The sequence below is a fragment of the Mus caroli genome, unplaced genomic scaffold, assembly GCF_978045245.1.
Source record: "Mus caroli unplaced genomic scaffold, Mus_caroli_1 scaffold_19, whole genome shotgun sequence".
Taxonomy (NCBI): Eukaryota; Metazoa; Chordata; class Mammalia; order Rodentia; family Muridae; genus Mus; species Mus caroli.
In genome coordinates this window covers 7,204,426-7,219,706 of record NW_028227274.1, presented here as the reverse complement: position 1 = coordinate 7,219,706, position 15,281 = coordinate 7,204,426, and the positions used below count along the sequence as shown (strand labels likewise).

At 39.9% G+C, this 15,281-nt stretch overlaps 1 protein-coding gene and 1 pseudogene across 3 annotated transcripts in view; both read left to right on the top strand.

Moving 5' to 3' along the window:
* Positions 1-11,446, top strand: part of LOC110285107 (uncharacterized) — a 55,749-nt pseudogene extending 44,303 nt beyond the window's left edge.
* Rock1 (Rho associated coiled-coil containing protein kinase 1) overlaps positions 11,306-15,281 on the top strand; it is a 121,038-nt gene continuing 117,062 nt past the window's right edge. For 2 of the 3 annotated variants that reach the window (XM_029472234.2, XM_085833466.1), the window contains exon 1: positions 11,306-12,226. In XM_029472234.2, coding sequence (XP_029328094.1) covers positions 12,134-12,226 — 93 coding nt within the window. In that variant the 5' untranslated portion in view covers positions 11,306-12,133. The remainder of the gene's footprint in view (positions 12,227-15,281) is intronic. The other variant, XM_021150215.3, reaches the window with a different exon arrangement.

Sequence of the window (15,281 nt, the reverse complement as noted above, 5' to 3'; positions counted from 1 at the left end):
CAGACACACACTAGAAGAGTGCATCAGTTCCCATTACAGATGGTTGTGAGCCACCATGTGGTTGCTGGCAATTGAACCCAGGACCTCTGGAAGAGCAGTCAGTGCTCTTAACCACTGAGCCATCTCTCCAGCCCTCTCAGAAATCATTTTACTCAGAGCCCTAGACTAGGCAACCCATGGAACACTCTCAAGGCAAAAAGTAGCGTGCTGTGAGTGAGCTTGCTGTTACTAGCCTCCACTCAGCTAGAACAGCCCCCCATTGTCATTTTTTTCACATTTGGGCTGTTATAACAACTAATATTTGTACTGGTAAATAAAATCATAGCATCATAAATAAAATCAACAGTTTACAGTAGGCAACCTTTATTGAAATTCTTTTTGTAATCTAATTACTCTCAGGAGAGAGGTTCAATTTGGTGCTTTAACATACATTTTAAAATCTGCCAATTACTGATATAAAATACCCTTCCTTACATAAAGACGGTGCCTTTCTCTTCACTGGTGTATCCATATCTATCCAATGTTATATGCCTATTATAACATGTGGTTTTATTTGAACAACATTTTTCAATTGTGTCACTTTTTTTAAGAGTTAAATTTTGCTTTAAAAGGGAGCTGTGTTATTCCAGAATGTGGGAAGACAAATTTATTTTCCACAAGGGAAAGGCAGCCATAAAAGCAAAACACAAAACAGTACTATAAAATTCTGTACTGTTGTTTGCTTAGGCTTTAAAGACTAATGCCAACTTTTTTGAGGAAAAACAAAACATATTAGTAAGCACCAGAGAAGAGTCAGAGGGGGTCTGTTTGAGATGGCTCAGGGTGAAAGCGACTTGCTGCTAAGTCCAGCAGCTTGAGTGTGACCCCCAGAACCTACATGGTGGGAATGGGAACTGACTCCCACATAGTTAGTTCTCCGCTATCCATACATATGCTGTGACACACATTCATCCACACACATGCACACAAAATAAGTTCATTTAGAAAGTATTATATAAGTATTTATCTTATAATTGATCCTGTTGTATTTATGATGAGTTACAGTGGTTATTAAAATGCACTTAAGAATTTCAACATAATTAAAAACTTATGGATACAATAGGAGATCAGCAGAATGGCTGAGTAGAAGTATTAAGCATATGTTCCATACTATACTTTCATATAATCGTGAAATAGCCCAAACCAAGTTCCCAGGTAGGGTGGCAGCAAAATTTATAGATTAACCAAAAATACCTGCAGTAAGAAATATGTATGACCATGCTGATAAAGTCTAAGAAATATATTTTACATTTTTGTATGAATTGCTCATTGAGAAGATGTTATGTCACAAAACTCTGCCTAAATTAAATTATACATTTAAAACATTTTGCCAACCAGGGCAACACATGCCTGAAGTCCCATGTACTTATGTGTAGCTGAGTCAGAGGACCACTTTAGTCCAGGACTTCAAGGGCAGCATGGGCAACATAATAAGAACCCAGTTCAAAAATAAATAAACAGTAAAACAATTGCAGCTACAATTGCAACAGAATAAGGAGATGCTCAAAGTTATTTTATAAATCATATTTAAATGCAAATGGTTAAAGTAATTTAGAACCTTTAAACAAATAAAAGGAATAATTTTGGTTAATATCTGATCATATATGGTCTTATATGGGGCTGACAGAGTGTACACTCAGTCTGTGTGAGATCCTGAGTTCAATTCCCAGCACTAAATAGGTATGGTCTGGCAACATTCCTAAACATTTATAGCCATTAAGTACACTCCACAGTGTTTGTACAATAATTGTGTAAGGACACATTTCTCAGAACATACTTCTGGTGTGTGTGTGTGTGTGTATGTGTGTATGTGTGTGTGTACACTCAGGTCATCAGACTTTTGTGTCTAGCACTTTTACCTTCTTACCTCACTGGCCCCATTTTCTATTTTTAAGAGATGAACAACTATACATATAGAATGGAATAGTTCAAGAATATATACAATTATGTGGAACAATTCATGTATACTAATAATGGTATCATAATTATTAAGAAAAGTAATGTTTAATGCTGTTAACAGAATTGTTTAGCAATTTAAAAGGCTAGAGAGATGACTCAATGGGTAAAGGTGCTTGCTGCTAAGCCTGATGATTTAAGTTGAATCCCCAGAACTCAGACACTAGAAGGAAGGAACCTACTCCCACAAGATGCCCTCTGACCTCCACACACATGCTGTGGTGCAGTGTATCCACACATGTATGCCTTACCCCCACACATATAAATGTACATGTTCAAATTGTTTAGTGATTGGAGAGCATACAATTTTTACCTTCAATATTTATTCCAATTAGACTTAAAATGAAAATACAGAGAACCAGGACTTGGCAGAAGAGCCACAGAGCAGGGGGAACAAAAGAAAACAGAACTGGAGGTTGGAGAAAGGGCTTAGCAGGTAAGAGCACTGGCTGCTCTTCCAGAGGACCAGGAACGAATTCTCAGCACTTATGTGGAGCACAAATTCTCTGTAATCCCAGTCCTGGGGAATCCAATGCCCTCTTCTGGAACAATTCATTTTCTACTACATGCATGTGCAAAATACATGCAGGCAAAACACCCACATATATGAAAAGTTTGTTTGTTTGTTTTTTAAAATGGAACTAAAGCAGGTGGTGGTGGTACACTTTTAATCCCAGCAGTCAGGAGGTAGAGGCAGGAGGATCTCTGAGTTTGAGGCCAACCTGGTCTACAGAGTAAGTTCTAGGACATCCAAGGCTACACAGAGAGATCCTGTCTCCAAAAACCTTTTATAAATAAATAAATTTTAAAAAAGGAACTAAATATATTCTAAACCTTTAGAACACAGAAGGACATTATATACATAAAAATAGAGAAATTCTAAAGAAAAATGAAATGACAGAACTTTTAAAAGAAAATATTTGGTTGTTTAAAATGTTCAAAATGTAAAAAAGTGGTAAAAATCTGCAATTAGTAAAGGGTTACAATAATGTATGTATATAAAAAGATACAAATGAATTTAGGAAAAAAGTGTAAAACCAGTAGATGAATAGATGTAAAGTATAAATTAATGTATAGGAAAATAAAAATCCTGGACTGGTGTGATGGCTTGGTGGGTAAGAGCACTTGCAAAGGGCCTGGGTTCAGTTCCTTCAGCCTACATGGTGGCTCACAGGCATCCATAACGCCAGGCCTAAGGCATTCAATGCCCTCTTCTGACTTCACTGGCACTAGGCATGTATATGATACACATACATATCATTTTAATACATGTAAGATAAATCTAAAAATTAACAAGGGTCAATAAGTATGGAAAAAACAACTTTGACATCAAAATTAAAGGTACACAAATTAATACACATGAACTCAAGTATAATGAGCCAGCCAACGCTCAATAGGAGAATAAAAGGGCACAAAATGTTAATAGTGACACTGCATACTTGTTATAGCATTTTGAGAAACAACTTGGCAAAACAATGTCCCCAAAAGTGTTAAACTATTCTGAACTGACCACTTCTAAGGAAAAAACTCTAAAGAAAAAAACCAAACCAAAACAAAACAACCTTCATACAGAAAGAAGTACATAACAGCCAATAGGATGATGGTTAAATAGAGGATCATAATTGTCTGTGATAGAATGTTATGCAAGATGTATAAGCTGAGTAAAAACAGTGTACACGAACTATATATACAGCATGTAAATAAACAAATGCTTGCAGAGGAGAAGATCAAAAGAGATACCGCAGGTACATCCATGGTGATTGTAACTGGGTGAAGGATATAAGTGATTTTTGTTCTGTGCTTTACTTTCTGTATTTTCCAAAATATTAAAAAATGTACAAAATATTTTATAATGAAAAGAAAAACATGATTACTGCTTTTTAAAATTCTAGGTATGTTGGGGCTGGAGAAATGGCTCAGTGTTTAGGAGCACTGGGTGTTCTTCTAGAGGACACAGATTCAATTTTCAGTACCATCATGGCATCTCACAACTGTCTGTAACTCCAGTTCCAGGGGTTCTGACATTCTCACATAGGCATACATACATATAAAACACTGATGCATGTTAACTAACTAACTAGCTAAATAAATAACTAAATAAATATTCTAGCTGTGCTCTAAGGAATGTATGAAGCAACAAAGACAAGGTCACTTAAGTCAAATGTATAAATTCAACAAATAAAATATATTATGTGCAAATTAAAAATATAAAGTACAAAAAGAATCATGGTTATTAATAAATAAAAATTGGGCATGGTGGAATTAAGAGTAAGGAGGATCAGGGAATCAAGGAATCTTTAGTTACATAAGAACTTTGAGTTCAGACTCAGCTACTTATTTAAACAAACAAACCAAAAAAAGGTGGGTGGGAGTATAAAGAATCAATGACTCTTCTAGCTGCAGAGATTTCCAGGAGGTAACTGAAGGGTGAGAGTGAAATATCAAAAACATTCTTGAGTGTCTAGGTCCTCAGAAGGGCTTAGAGTTGGGACCGATGTATGATAAAGAATTGAGATCCAGCTCAAGGGGAGACTCCAAGGCCTGACACTATTTCTGATGCTGTGGTGTGTTTGCAGACAGGAGCCTAGCATGGCTGTCCTCTGAGAGGCCCAACAAGCAGCCGACTGAGACAGATGCAGATACTTACACCCAACCAATGGACAGAAGCGGGAACCCCTGTGGTTGAATTAGGGAAAGGCTAGAAGAAGATGAGGAGGAGGGCAAAACCAGCAGTTTCAACTAGCCTGGACCCCTTGATCTCTCAGACACTGGACCACCAACCAGGCAGCATACACCATCTGATATGAGGGCCCAACACATATGCAGCAGAGGACTGCCAGGTTTGCCAAGAAGATGCACCTAACCCTCGAGAGACTTGAGGCCCCAGGGAGTGGGGAGGTCTCATGGGGTGGGAGTGTGGGGGTGGGGACATCATCTTGGAGATGGGGGAGGAGGTATGGGATGAGGAACAGTCAGAGGGCAGACCGGGAGGGCAATAAAAACTGGATTATAAAAAAGATTAAAGAATAATAATTAAAAAAAGGAATGATATAAACAAAGTAAATACTGGGTGAGAGCTGGTCACTTAGCAAATAAAGGGCCTTAAAGAGAAAGATGTAAAAATCTGAAAAGCAGTGGTTCTGAAAGCAAGCTTAGCCTTGGAATTTAGGGGAATGGTGCTTTTAAGCAGGAAGAAAAAAAATCTAGATTGGAGACTTGGAAAAAAAAAAAAAGGAGGGCATGTAGCCAACTGTGTGTTATTATTATTCCACTCACCTGGGTTTCCTCTCTTACTGTGGTTACAAGTAGACCATCACAGAATGTTCACAAATACAAAACCCCTACTTTTGGTATACATTGAAATAGTAGGTATTTGAGTTCTTGGGCTTGGGGGTGTGGTAGCAGTGAGGTCTCCAAGACAGCAATGACATAAAGCAGAGGAGTAATTAGTTTACAGAAATCCCTTTCCTTCTATTTCTCTATTCTATTTCTAGGGTCAATGCAAATATGTTTGCAGTTGAATGGAATAGCAGCTTCTAAGAAATACAAAACAGATGTTAGAGGAAAACATTTTAGGGCAAGTCAGGAGAAGCATAAGGGCACTGTGTCCTCACAGCCTGCCATATCCTTTCCTTGTTGTGATCTTGACAGATTCCCAAATTCCCAAGTCTGCCTAGGCAGGATCAAGGCTGTAGTAGATCTAAAAATGTCAAACTATATTTATTCCCAAGCCCTAATGTTCTGTGGAAAGAAAACAACTCTCTCTCTCTGTCTCCTTCTCTGTCTCTCTCTCTCTCTCTTTGTCTCTCTCTGGGTCTCTCTGTCTCTGTCTCTGTCTCTTTCTCTGACTCTCTCTTTGTCTCTCTCTCTCTCTCTGTCTCTTTCTCTGTCTCTTTCTCTGTCTCTCTCTTTGTCTCTCTGTCTGTCTCTCTCTTTGTCTCTCTCTGTCTCTCTGTCTCTGTCTCTGTCTGTCTCTCTCTCTCTGCTCTTTAAAAAAAAGGAACATTTTCTTCCTGATTTACTTGTTGGACGTAGAAAAACATGTAAAAATTACTTTGGGGTAAAATATTAATCATACAAAACTAATCTCTTGAAACAGAACAGAATCTAATGTCTCATAACTTTCTATTTACTAAAGTTTTTTAGAATCTAGGGAAGTTGTACATTTTAAAAAATGATGCCCTTTGGAAAGCTACATTAACCATAATAAGTATCATACTTTCCTGAAAGTGTTGGCTAAGGTTTCTATAGAAACTTAGTTATATCCCATTCTTAATACATTTATGGCATGCATTTTTGGGATGACATGTAATTTATGAAACTGACTTATAGTTGATGTTCAATTTATAGTATGTACCTATGTTATGATTTCTGGAGATAAAAAATGATTAAATTAAGGAAATATAAAAATATAGCTAAGGGGCTAGAGAGATGACTTGGTGGTTAAGAGAACTTGCTGCGCTTACAAAGGACCTGGGCTCAATTCCCAGCACCCACATGGTAGCTCACAATTGTGTAGAACTTTAGTTCCAGGAAATCTGATGCCCTCTTCTGGCCTCCCTAGGTACCAGGCATACATGTAGAACTCATGTATATGCAGGCACATACCCATACATATAGAATAAAAATAAACCCTTTAAAAGTATAAGTAAAATGTATTTCTATAGGAAAGAAGCAACTTTATAATTATTTTAAGAATCTGGAAGTATTTCTTAATTTGTGTTTACATATTCATGTTTGTGGGGGTACATTCCTGTGCAGATATTTATGAAGGTCAAAGGTCAAATATTGGCATACTTGCTTGTGATCCATCCACCTTGTTCTTGAGACAGGGTTTCTCACTAGTCTGGAACTTGCTGATTTAGACTAGACTGATGCAGCAAGCCCCAGGGACCAGACTTTTAATTTCCCCAGCATAGGGACTACAAACTATACCATGTCCAGAATTTTTGGCTTTTTTTTTTTTTTTTTTCCAATGTGGGTTCTGGGGATTGAAATCAGGTCTGTAGCAAGCATTTTACCAATTGAGTTCTCTCTCCAACCATGAATTCCTTAACTTGTTTAAAAACATTTAGGGTTTTTTTAGTGCAGTTCTTTTGGAAATAAAAGATATTATCATGCATCAACCTGTTACTTCTTTAAATGCTCCACTGTAGATATTTTGTAAAGGCAATATTTTAAAAGTATATACTGTTTCTAGTTTCTCTTTTCCATATTTACTTGTGAATAAAACTTTTTTCCAGAGATACAGTTGTTGTTTGTTTGTTTGTTTGTTTGTGAGGAACTATACCAAAACAGTAGATCAAAGCAAGAATCATTCTATTAGTTTATGATTCTGGTGTATAAGCAGTCCTTGAGGGAATCAGTCGGTTTCTTATTCCCTGTCTTATCAAAAGCTGTGGTTAGCAGGTTCCTACATATTTGAGAGGTTAAGGAAGGAAGGCTGCAACCTGAGCTATATAAAAGGCTTGACTTGGGGGAGGGAGCTGGACAATAGGCCAAGTCTGAGTTATGAGTTCTCAAAGTCTGATGGATTCTCAGGTGCCCTCCATGTGATCTCTTCTGGTGCTCAATAAGCTTGGGTTTGTTTGTTTGTTTTGTTTTGTTTTTTGAGCCATGTTGATTTCCGTTAGTAAAACTTCCCAGAGCACAAGTCTGTGAGTTGCCAGACACTCTCACAACTTAGGCTTGGCATCGCGCCTACAGTGCATTCTACTGGGAAAGCTCAGCCTAGCTTCAATGTAGATAGGAACTCCATCAGACTTTTGCAGGAGACAGAGTTCACGGGAAGTCCTTTTTGGAGGCTACTTCTCACAACATTTTTTCCTCCTGATACTTACAAAAGAAGTTCTATAAACATTTGACCAAGTGTATTTTCTACAAAATAACAAATAAGAAAAATATGCATCTTAATTGTTTCTCTATTGAAGTCTACACCCTAATGTAATTTCCCAATGATCTCTCCCAACAATGCCTCATTCCAATTCTCCCAGTGCTGTAGTTTCTTTACTGTAGATTCAAGCATGAGTCTCATCTAAATGAAGATTTTCCAGAATCCCTAAGTCCAGAAAAAATAAAATGTGATCAACTTAGTCTATATGTTTGTATAGAGCTACCAAGTTGATAATCTTTAATTTCTGACTAAGAACATTAAAAAAATTATTTCCAGGAGCTGGGTTATAGCTCAGTGGCAAAACACATGCTTAGCATATGAGAGGCTCCACCCTCAGTCCTGAGCAACAAGAACAAACCAAAACAAACTAAACTCAAACAGGCCAGCAAATCCATAGACCGTCAGTTGTTATTCTTCATATTAAAGGAAAGTTGTGTTTAATTTTCAAAACATAGTAAAAATTTCCAAATAAGATTCTCTTTTTAACTACTTCTGTTTTATTAATGAAAACATTACAACCTTTAAAAGATTTTCTTTGTTGGACAACCCTTATGGATTTGCAAACTATGTAATACTTCATGGATGTGCCTGTTCTCCTGGCACCCAGGTCACTGTGCCTCTCATCACTTCAGTTTTAGTTGTATGTGTACTGCTAATGTGATGATTACATCTTTATTTTTCTCACTTTGCTACAAATCATGGAAACGCCAAGGGTTCTTGGACCCAGTGTTTAGGAATGGCTAGCCAGGGCCAGGCGGTGGTGGTACACGACTTTAATCCTATTATGGACAGGAGGACTAGAGAAATGGCTTAATGGTTAAAGACTGCTTGTTTGCTGGGTGGTGGTGACACACTCCTTTAATCCCAGCACTTGGGAGGCAGAGGCAGGCAGATTTCTGAGTTCGAGGCCAGCCTGGTCTACAAAGTGAGTTCCAGGACAGCCAGGGCTACACAGAGAAACCCTATCTTGAACCCACCCCCATCCCCCCAAAAAGACACTTGCTGCTCTTCTAGAAGTTGTGAGTTTTGTTCCTGGTACCCCATTTGAGGCAGCTTGCAACCACCTGTAACTCCTCTGGGGAATCTGACATCTTCTGGCCCCTGAAGATGTACCCCACACATGGCATACAGACATACATGTGGAAATGAAGATGTATATAACAATTTCAAAGTCTGTTATGCTAATGCCACAGATGGGGAAACACGCTCAAGATCATAACAAGCTTACTTACTCACTAATCATGAAGGAACCAGAATGGAGCAGAGCAACATTGGGAAGATGTGCAATTACTGACTGTATTAACACTGTTCAATCTGAGTGAGAACCAATACTGCAGTGTATTGTTTGCATCAGCACAGATTTAAATGATTCTGTAAGAGAAGAGTCACCATGATCATGGTCCCTAGGGGAAGATGTAAAATGATTTTGTAGGTTTAGAGTAAAGAAACTCTTGACAGTGTTTAATAACATTGGATTGGCTAGCCATTCCTATACCTTTTTTTGGGGGGGGGGTGAGACAGGGTTTCTCTGTGTAGCTCTGGCTGTCCTGGAACTCACACTGTAGACCAGGCTAGCCTCGAACTCAGAAATCTGCCTGCCTCTGCCTCCCAAGTGCTGGGATTAAAGAAGTGTGTCACCACTGCCCAGCAAACAAGCAGTCTTTAACCATTAAGCCATTTCTCTAGTCCTCCTGTCCATAATAGCATTTTAAAGATGGAGACTTTAATGTCATGGTTCTGTTACACTTGGACACTTTATAATGTAGAAATAAATTTAGCTTGGTGTCATGACATTCACCTGTAGTTTGGGCTATTTAGGAGAACTGATCTGTCAAAAACAAACATCTAATGTTAGTAATGGCATATTACAATGATCAGAATAGCCTTGTTACACTTCACACATACTTTTAGTAGCATTGCCAACGACTTATCTCTATTGGTGTCTTGTTGTCTTAACTACCTGTACTTTTTTCCAAATGGAAAACAACATAATGTTCAGTTCTCTGAGGAAAAAAGAAACCCAAAAACCAAAAACCCCAAGAATACCTAAAAATGGTAATAAAATAAAGGACAAGCAGGGTTTAGGAAATTTATTTCAGGGAGACTGCCAGATTATTTTAAGCCCTATGCTTAAAAATAAATCTAATTCACATGACTGACTTAAAATACTGGGGCCAAGAAAAGTCATTGCAAAAGCATTTAATGAAATACCTGAAGTTTGTCCCTGGTTTTTATTTTGGCTATAACTTTCTGTGAAAACTTACTTCCTATCTTGATTTACACAGTGGACTTTATAGCTAAACATTTCTTGTACTAATGAAATGAAAAGAAGGAATAAAAATTTTCCAATAATACAGTGTTTTCCTAACTGGCTCCCTTGCTGATGTACTGTTCAGACGCCATGCATTGCTTTTTTAAATATGGGGACATTTGGTTCATCTATAGTATTTTCCAGCGTGCGGTGAAACCACACAGGTTCAACCAGAAATCTTTCACTTGATCTATGATCCAATCCAAGGGTTGATTAGAATCAAATACAGGTTGGACTCCTACTGAAGGCAGTGAAAAACATAATCAGAAACTTTTTTCAGCCTGTCACCCTACAGTCAGTGAAAAACTGAATTAGGAAATGCCCGTTATTTTCATATCCCACTTTAGTTGTAATAAAAACCACGATTTTAAATTTTACTAAATGCCCTGAAGTTGCAGAATCTCACAGACAGGACAGAACTACAAGTTGCTGTGAGAAACGAATAGAAATAGCTTACAAACATTGATTTTCCTATGAATTTTTCCTCCTTAATTAAACTTTTTGAGTTCTAATGATTCTGTCTTCCAGAGTCAACATTTTAAGGCTCCCTTGACACACTCAGCTTGGGAACGCTGAGTGGTGGTGATTTTCCCACGTAAACAGATTCTGCGTGGTGGGCATCAAGAAAAACCCACCAGAGTGCTCCGGAAAATCCAAACTCCACTGGTGCTGAAATAACTCTCTGGTACCACCAGAAGAAAAGCACCCTCCTAGCCCGCAAAAAGTAATTATCTCAGTGATAACAAACGCCTTCTTTTCTTGTCAGAATTCTCCAGACCAGAGGCCCAAAGGAAGCGAATCTCGGGCGCCTGCCAGCTCCGCCACCAGAAGCTGGGAAAAGTCCCCTCCCCTCCGTCCTCCAGCTCGTCTCCGACTCCGCCCAGGGGCCAGCCTGCCAGGCCCCGCCTACGTACGGCCCCGCCTCACTTCCCTCCTCCCCGTCGCGACCCGGCCAGCCCCGCCCTGGCTGGCGCCTGCGTGCGCGTGCGCGAGGCCCAGCTCGCTCCCTTCCGAACGCCCGCGCCGCGCATGCGCACTGAGCGCCGGCGGTCTCCGTTTGTTTGAACAGGAAGGCGGACATATTAGTCCCTCTGAGCCCTCCTCGCCCCACCCCCAGGCATTCGCCTCCGCGACTCGCCCTTTTCCCAGCTCGGACCGCGGCCCCTCCCAGAAGTTCCCGCATCATCAGCCGCACGGCCCCTACGGTCGTCTTCCTCGCCGGCCCACTGCAGCCGGTCTTCCCCTGAGACTTCATCGGGCCTCGGACCTCGCCCTGCCCCGCCAGACACCGCGTTAGCAACCCCAGCAGCGGCCGCAGAAAATGGGAGAGTGAGCCTGTTCTGTGGGGAGCAGCTCTTGGCCGAGGCTAATCAGTGCCGGGCCGAGTGGAACCGGGGATGCAGGGCTAGACCACCTCTAGCGCCTCAGAGCGGAGCGGGGCCGGCCCGGGGCCCAGGCGGCGGCGGCGGCGGCGGCAGCTGGCGCAGCTCCTCACCCACCCTTCGCTTTCGCCTTTCCTCTTCGCCTTCCCTGGCTGCCCCGAGGGAGTCTCCACCCTGCTGCGCTCCCTCTTCCCGCCGCTGCCCTTCTCTGGACTGGGCCCCGCCATGGCGAAGGCAGCCGGGGCCCGCTAGGCTGAGGTGCCTCGCCGGAGCGACCGGGCTGCTGGCGACGGCGCTGTCGGCTGTCGCGAGGGGCTGCCGGGTGGGATGCGACTTTGGGTGTCCGAGCGGCTGCGGGTCGCTGTCACACCGAGCCTGGGGTCTGGAGAGCAGAGGTCCCCTCAGTGAGGGGGGACGAGGGGGAACCGGGCGCACCTGGTGACCCCGAGGTTCCGGCTCCTCTGCCCTGCGGCTACAAACCCACCGCGGAGGAAGTTGGTTGAACTTGCTTTCCGCTGCGGGTAAGAAGGTATCGTCACAAGTAGCAGCATCATGTCGACTGGGGACAGTTTTGAGACTCGGTTTGAAAAAATCGACAACCTGCTGCGGGATCCCAAATCGGAAGTGAATTCAGATTGTTTGCTGGTGAGTGCTGCTGTTTTCTCTGGGTCGCCTTGGTGGTTGGTTGCAATCTAGTTAACTGCAAGGAGTCTCAGGTGTGCATAGTTTTGGGCAGATGCCAGATTTCTCTCTTGCAAGAATTTTGGAGCACCAGTAAATATCATAGTTCAACCCCCCACCTTGGTTTGTTTGTTTGTTGGCAATTCCAGTGATTCTATGTTAGCTACTCTGAACTTCTGGTTTTGAATCAGCTTCTCAGTCCACCGAGCGTACTTAGAAACCACGATTGCAGCCATCGTATCAGAACGTCAACATGTCAACGTTTATATTGTATAGCTTGTTGAAAGACAATCTTAGTATTAACCTCCCCGATTAGTTTGACAGTAGGATTGAAAAATCTACTTTCTATTTATAGAATTATGGAGTTTAGACTTGGAATGATAGTGGAAAATTAATACAGAGGAAATGATTTTTAAGATAAAATTTTAGGTGTCTTGAGGCTAAAGAAACTGTTGAACGTTAAATGCATACACCTACGACAACTAATCTTAGGCCAACACAAGTTTGGTAGCTTTTAAAACACTGTTAGGAAATATATTTCACATATATTAAGAACTGTTTTTTTTTGCTGGTAGTAAACTAATTGTTTTCACTTTAAAACATTCTAAAGTTTTTAGGTCACAAAAATCCAAAATCCTACCATAAAAATTACCCAGTTGTTGATAGCAAATACAATTATTTGTAAATAATGGGCATTTCAGTACTGCCAATACAGTTATCAACGGAATTTTTCCATTTACTACCAACTAAAAATTATATATTAATACCTTTAGTTTTTAAACAAAATCACAAGATCTCTAAAATCATATTTCTCTGTGTATCTGGACATGAGATAGAGAATTAACTTTGTATACTCAATAGTTTGGAGATTTAAGAATAATGCCAAAAAAAAAAAAGAATAATGCCATTCAGAGAGATAACATTTTAAAATCTCATACTGAATCAGGAAATTTTGTAAATTAAAATTAGTGTGTATTTCTGTTATCCTATACTTTAAATATGTAAGGTTTCTCCTCAAAGCTTTCAGAATTGCTCTAAACGTACTTAACTGTACATTTCTAATGTATTCCATGTCTGATATGTCTTTCAGTAGTTCCGTAAGTTGTTCTTAGGTTTATTACTGTTGTTAGTGGTACTGACAGTTGAGCCCCGCACATGCTGGGCAAGCACTCCACCATCAGTCTGCTCATCTGATTTTACTTTTGCTCCTCCTATTAGGAAGTAGATTATAAGGAGGGTTTTGGAGCTTGCTTTTTTTTTTTTTTTTTTTTTTTTTAATTGCTAGTTTTCTCTTTTGTTACAGTATCATTCAGTAGGAACCTGATAGAGCTGTGGAGAGTACAAAGGAAATAAATACATATTACATGGACTTTTTAGAGAGTTGAATCCACTTAGGGAAACATTCTTATATACATATACAGAAACCAAGTAAACAGTTTACAGATTGAGAAAACAACTGAATAATTCTAAATGATTATTCAGTATCTTTCAATCAATCACTTGTCTATATAATAGAAACTGAAGGGAAAAAAAACGGCTGTGATTTGAGAGTGTGCCAGCGTGTGCTTTATGATGAACTGGCTACTGAATTGAGGATAACAGATAGAGGGTGGATGGGCATCCATGACTGGCTGTGACATGCTTAAGAAACAAGGTAAAGTTGGAAGGATGGGGTTAGATTTGGAGGATTTGAGTGTAATTGGGCTGTCACAGAATGAATGAAGAAAATTAATCCATTAGTTCTTTGTAAGATAGGTTTGTATGGAAAAAGTCTGGGAATAAAGTGAGATTGGAGAATTTTCAGATTACTATAATAGTCCTCACTCAATTGGAACCCTGAGCTAGGACATGAAAATGAAGAGGGAAGAATTGATGGAATGTGATTGAGTTGAGGAGAACCAGAGAGGCATTAATTAGTCAAACAACTCCAAAAATGTTGAGCCTGGGTTATAAATAGTAAGAATGGTGAAAATAATAAAGTTTGGGAATTGCTTGAGAATAGACCTACTGATAATTTGCTGTATTTGACAAGATAGTGGGATGAGTGTGGGGTAATGTCCTCTAGACTATTGTAGATGTGGAATTAACTTAAAATAACAAATCATGACTTGGAAGTCATTTCTATAGATTACAAATTGTAACTGATACAATGAAAAGGAATACCCCTAGAGAGAGATCGAAAGGTGATAGATAGAGTCAAAGAAGCAACCACTCAAGGTCCTCAATGCTAAGGTAGTTAGGTGTTAGGAGCACAAGACTTTTTTTTTTTTTTTTAAGATTTATTTATTTATTATATATATGTAAGTATACTGTAGCGGTCTTCAGACACCCTAGAAGAAGCATCAGATTTCATTACGGATGGTTGTGAGCCACCATGTGGTTGCTGGGATTTGAACTCAGGACCTTCAGAAGAGCAGTCAGTGCTCTTAACCAGTGAGCCATCTCTTCAGCCCAGGAGCACAAGACTTTAAAGGAACATTCGGAGAATTAATTTGATTACTTTCTCTGTTTTAATCTTAAAATCTTGATTTTTTTTTTTTTTTTAATTCCATTATTGAAGGTGACCACTGAAATTTTACTATCAGGTCACGTTGAACTTGAAAGATTGGAATTTTCTTTGGAAACAAATCCATTTTCCAGTTTCATAATGTCTAGCATGAATTTTCTTTGTACAATATTTTATGTTTATCATTGAGCATTCATTCATTCATTCATTCATTCACTCATTACCTTACTCTACTATTCACAGCGACTTACCAGATCCCCGCACTTCCTTTTTGTGTGGAGTTGGACCTGTTTTGGATTGGAGGTTTAATACTTTCACCGTGGCTGCCTCTCTAGCTTTGTATTTATGTGTGCCATGTGCATATAGGTGCAATCAGAGCCCAGAAGAAGGGCTCAGATTCCTTGGTGGCTGTGAGTCACCCATTTGAGTACTGAGAGCTAAACCCATGTCCTCTGTAAGAGCAGAAAGAGCTCTTAGCAGCTCTCTAGCCTCTGTCTAGATTTTTTTTTTACC